Source organism: Bidens hawaiensis, unplaced genomic scaffold, assembly GCF_021521415.1.
Source record: "Bidens hawaiensis isolate Kalapana, Puna unplaced genomic scaffold, B.hawaiensis_p1.1 tig00033153_1, whole genome shotgun sequence".
Lineage (NCBI taxonomy): Eukaryota > Viridiplantae > Streptophyta > Magnoliopsida > Asterales > Asteraceae > Bidens > Bidens hawaiensis.
The window spans coordinates 59,553-65,288 of record NW_027495671.1 but is presented as its reverse complement, the minus strand read 5'-3'; the positions used below and the strand labels follow the sequence as shown (position 1 = coordinate 65,288).

The 5,736-nt window shown below is 36.3% G+C and overlaps 1 protein-coding gene across 1 annotated transcript; it reads right to left on the bottom strand.

The window, feature by feature from the left end:
• Positions 1-236: 236 nt before the first annotated feature.
• On the bottom strand, positions 237-2,718 carry LOC143584519 (uncharacterized). Its single transcript, XM_077066553.1, has 3 exons — positions 2,665-2,718; positions 1,613-1,934; positions 237-997 (listed from the first exon to the last, which is right to left on the bottom strand). Exons 2-3 carry the CDS (start codon positions 1,929-1,931, stop codon positions 285-287), a joined length of 1,032 nt encoding a protein of 343 aa, XP_076922668.1. The 5' UTR covers positions 1,932-1,934; positions 2,665-2,718; the 3' UTR covers positions 237-284.
• Positions 2,719-5,736: the final 3,018 nt, after the last annotated feature.

Genomic DNA, 5,736 nt, shown 5'->3' with positions numbered 1-5,736 from the left:
ACAAAGAGACTTTATAAATACTTCCAAAACCAATGGTCCCATGTATATATTATCACAAAACATTAGCCTATAACCACAAAAAATCAAAACCTTAGCCTCATTCAAATCCAATAATAAAACCTCAAAAATTTCTCCACCCTATCTATCATTTTCATCAAGATATTTCCTTTTTCATCATGTTTATCAATTTATCCCGAAGACGAAAATCTTGCTTAACCGAAAACAAGTGAATTTTTTAAAAAGTTTACATCTTTAATAGACAATTGAATGTAGACTTACAGATATTAAATAACATCGTTTTCTGGCACCCAAACTCGAACGAGTTTATCATAAAACGAGCATGTAGCAACGATAGTTTTCTCTTTATTGTCCAACTGGCGTACACTCCCTCTATACCAATCAGCTCCATAAGCAAGCGACTCGTGTTTGTTATACTTCTCCACCACTTTGACTTCACTCCCGTTGACTTTAACAATAGCAAACCCATTGTGCATACAAACCGCCAAAATCAACCCGGGAACAACATCATGGTTCTTGATCCTCCAAACCCCGCCACCTAAATTAACCGACGTTTCATTAACAGGCCTTGAAATCGATCTAACATCCCATATCCACAAACACTCATCATAGCTTCCGGTGTATAAAATATTAACATCATGTGGAGATTTTGCAATACAACAAACACCCATTTTATGGGCTTTTGAATTCTGAAACGCAATTTTGGACGGGCTGGTTCGTAAATCCCAGCCCTTGAACTTGCAGTCGTCTGACCCGGTGTAGACTATATGTGGTTGGTCCGGGTCGAACGTAGTGGCCCAAACCTCAAAGTCATGGGCTTTCCATTCTTGTAGCACGCTTGTTTTGGTCTCGTCAACAGATATTAACGAAACTGAGCCGTTTGAAAGGCCCGTTGAGATTAATGTGGCCCGTGGATTCCAGTCTAAGCATAGACACATAGACGAACTGACTTTTTGTTTATGTACTTCTAAAACATCACCTACATAAGTTCAAATCATTTTAGACACACTGGCATTTTATAAAATAGTAACCAAGTTTTGAAATTGTTGGAATTAGGTCACTCATAAAATCTTTTGTTACAATCAGGTCACTAAAGGTTTTTTTTTGTTCTAGTCCTCGATATTTTACCTGGATAGCAAGTTTTGTAGATTTGTTTTGTATTTTTAAATAGTTTGACACTGAAATTTTTTTTTTAAATTGACAAAATTAGTAAAAATTGTGAAAAAAAAAATTAATTGTGAAAAATTGCAAAAAAAAAAAAAAAAAAAAAACTGAAAAATAGCAAAAAGAAAAAAAAAGATTTTTTTTGCAATTTTTCAGTTTTTTTTCAATTTTCCAGATTTTATTTTGCAATTTTCGCAATTTAAAAATTATATTTCTCAATTTTTAAAAAATATTTTGCAATGTCAAAATATTTAAAAATAAAAAAAAAACCAACATAACCTGCTATCCAGGTAAAATATCTAGGATTAGAACAAAAAGAAAACTTTAGTGACCCGATTGGAACAAAAGATTTTATAAATGATCTAATTGGAACAATTTCAAAACTTGGTTACTATTCTATATAGTAATCCCTTTATTTTATCAATTTAACATTTTAACGTACCGTTAGAGTTTTTTAAATGATGAATGTTCACGAACCCGTCAGCGTCTGCTTGAGCAAGTAACGGATGCGTTGCATTGGTTCCCACTGGATTCCATTTCATATCAAAGATACCAACAGTTTTCAACCGATAAAACAAATCGACTCGGTCCAGGTCGACATTAAAAAGCGAAATGCTTCCTGATCTACTCGGTTGATCACCCTCTTGCAGGGTGTAAGTTGAAGCAGCCAAGACATGGTGGAACGAGTCGTGTGGACAAAACTCGACAACGTCTGCGTTTCCGTCTAAGTAGCAATGTCCCACATCCATAACCTAAGTAAAAATTGAAAAAATCAGATATTCACTTACGCACGTTAAGTGGTGCCGGACGCGTTTTTTATCGGCCCCGGTATGTGTAACCGACGTTTGAGTGTGTGTTACTGGTGCCGAAAGCCAAAAGCAAAGGTGAAATGTACAGCAACTTAACCGTTTTTTAACCCAACCCGTTTTGAACCGACCCCTTTCAACCTGAACCCGTCCCGACTCGAACCAAATTAACCCTTTTTTAATCGACCCGCTTCGACCCTAAGCTGTTCTGGCCCTTGACCCAAACCCGCCCCAAACCGTTTTGACCCGACCCCTTTCAACCTGAACCCGTCCCGAGTCCCGACTCAAACCAAATTAACCCGCTTTTAACCGACCCGCTTCGACCCTAAGCTGTTCTGGCCCGCAACTCAAGCCCGCCCCTACCCGTTTTGACCCGACCCCTTCCAACCTGAACCCGGCCCGACTCGAACCAAATTAACCCTTTTTAAACGACCCGTTTCGACCCTAAGCTGTTCTGACCCTTGACCCGGACCCGTCCCGACCCGTTTGCCAGTCGTGATGTAACACAGTATTATACAGATAATAATGATGTGGCATGAACATGGAAGATTTGAAGCTTAGAAACATGTCTTAAAGCAGTTTAATAATTTAGAAGTTAAGTTTAATAAAAATTATAACAATTTAAACAAATTAAACAATATAATAACCAATTGACACGAAAGAACTACTAACCCACTGCTTCAGAAGATCAAATACGACGGCGTATTGCGGCAGTTGCAGCGATGACAGTAGGCGAGTACAGAACGGAGCAATGACTAATAGTTAATGGGCCGATTTGGATCATACATGGGCCGTTGTCCCGTCTGAAAAGGCCCTCAACAGGGCTTCATTTAAAAGAAAAAAGAAGGCGATCCAAAGCCGAAACCGGTTCCTAAACCGAACTATCGATCTTAAATCAATTAAGGGGGTGTTTGCAATTTCTTATTTTACCTCCTTATAACTTTTTTATTAAGTTAATAAGTTACAACATTTTAACTTATGAAACTTTTTCACTCACAATATAAGCAATCTAAAACACCTTATTACTTTTTAAAAAGTTAATAAGTTACAAGTTGATAATAATAAGCAATCCCAAACACCCCCTAAAACCGAACCGAACTTGTTAAAAACCAGTATCAAACTAGCCCAATATTTTCCACTTGGAAACCGGTTTAAAAATTGAACCTATTTCCATGCTTATAAGTTATAAAATATCAAGTAGATGAATAATAATCTTGAGAAAATCTTTCATTTGTCTTTCATTATAGACAATCCCATCTATATTTTCTATTGAATTAGAACCTGAACTCTATTTACGATTCAGTATTTCTATATCATCGGCTCTTCTTATTTATATTGATTTACGTCTAGCCTGTTGTTCTATTTTTTTATCTTTTCGTAGAAATATTCCGCATATTTTCACATCTAGTATTTACATATACAACATATATCACTTACAATATATATTACTGTCAAGGGGGAATTTCTTAGTATTTGGGTGATTTTTTTGGCTGGCTCATTATCCATCAAATATCAACTAAAATCCTATAGATCTAGCGATGATGGAATTTCGATTCTATGAATCTTTGACTAGAATCTATGAGATAGGTGAAATCAAATTGATACTGAACTTATTTTAAGAGATGCAACCGGAACGGAATTTATAAACAGTCATAGAAAAAGAATTCTACCATTTAAGCTTACTCTACGTCGGGATTTTTTTAGAATATCAAATATCAAAACTGATTCAGTTTCTTATATTATAATGTATAACGGTATTGAAATTATAATTTACTTGAATATAATATTGAATACCAGAAAACTATATGAATGTTGTATTTATTAACTTAACACGCGTGGATATACCTAATCTATATTTCCGTCTTCTCTATTATTTTATTGCCCTCATGTCGTGTCGTCAATTGACAGTAAAGGTAACTACCAATTGTATACTATTCTTTTATAAGCACATGCAAATAGTTACTGATAATTTAATATTTGGTTTAAACTTTTATTACGTGTGAAAAAGAATTTAGTTATACTAAACTAGAATTTTTTTATTCAGCGCGTTGCGTCGGCCGTCGGGGCAGTTAGTAAAACCCAACGTTGGATAAACCAGAGTGTTACGACGATGAGCCAACACAAATTTAGTCAGTACCGGCTACGTTTGTTACAATATACACACCATTGCTAAAATTTGAGCGTTAAAACCCAAAAAATTAATTCGTTAAATTAACATATAACATATAAGAAAACAAAATATTTAAGACGATGTTTATTTGGTTGGCAAACTCGGGCGATGGTAAACCCAAGTGTTGTCGGTCCTGAGCATTGAGACAGTAACTTGACATGGTCGTTTTATTACGTACGTTACGGTACTGTAACTAAAAAACGGGAAAAAAATATAAAAACTGAGGTGGACCAATGATCAATGGGGGGGGTGAACGGAGTGTTGTCGGTCATGGGCTTAAAATAAGGCCGCAAGTCTACGTGAACTCAGTCGGTTTCTTTCAGTTCTGTTATGGTCGCGGAACTAAAACAAAAATATTTTTGACTATTGACAAGTTTTCATTACATTTATTATGGTAACTGAACTAAAAAAATCAAAAATCACCGACGAATACGGTGCCGCAAGAATATGTCAATTACGGTACCAAAGTTCTTAATTATATATATAGTAATACACGTGAAACATTATTTTTATTAAATTCTTTTTCACACGTAATAAAAGTTTAAACCAAATATTAAAACTCTCCCCCTCTCTTTATGTACATGTGTGTACGCGCGTCCACGTGTATATGTATTTAAGTAAGTGTGTGTGTATGGTAAATTGGTAAGGTTCATATGTTTAGAGCTGCTTAAAAAAAGAATAGGAGTACAAAAGTGTAAATTTGATGTAATTATCTTAGCATGTTTATTGGGATAAAGAATTCCAAGAGAAAGAGTCACTTATCATATAATTGTGGTACAAAAGCATGTTAGCATACCAACTATTTTTATTCAAAATCATGAGTAATTAGATGTGATGATAAACGTGTTAAGAGTGATTGTGGTGTACATTATGTTGGTCTGAAAACCATGTGCCCGAGCTTCTAGTCATCAATGGGTGTACGTTAGTGGCGGATTCAGAAAATTTTCTCATAGGGGTCGGGAATTTTTATGGTCGGAACTACTACAACTGTCGGGTCGAATCCGGTCGGGTCGAATCGGGTCGAGTCGGGTCATATATATAAAAAAAATTACCAAACAAAATATTAGAAAACAAATATATTAAAGTTATTCTCTACGAGTTTTCATTTTTTGAAATCTAACCATTACATCATCTACTTTAACATTGACTAACAAGTCTTTCTCAATGTAACAAATACAGTTGTCGCTTTAATTTTCATAACCCATTCGATTACGCAAATCGAACTTCACATACTTCATCGCCGAAAATGATCTTTCAACGGTTGCGGTTGCGACGGGTAATACGATAGCCAACTTGAATAAACGATACACCAATGCAAAGGAATGGTGTTTCTTTGTTTGGACCATCAAGACTCACCTTAAACAGGGACGTCTGCGCAGAGACCAACTGGATCCGCAGGACCAACCATGCTCAGAGAAGTGACGTCCTTACGCGCAGTATGCAAGCTGGTCCCGCAGGAAATGCCTCCCATGGTGGACTCCGCCTGTTCCCGTAGCCTCGGATACAAGCCATGAGGGAAGGCCACCCGCGCAGCATGGCTACACGCACAAGGCACTTAGCTCTCAATCGTTCAGTGTC

Excerpts from the sequence above, each read along its gene's own strand:
- LOC143584519 (XM_077066553.1), bottom strand. The coding sequence starts at position 1,931 with ATGGATGTGGGACATTGCTACTTAGACGGAAACGCAGACGTTGTCGAG. Across the intron at positions 998-1,612 it reads CTCTAACGGTACGTTAAAAT|GTGATGTTTTAGAAGTACAT; the intron begins GTTAAATTGATA and ends GAACTTATGTAG.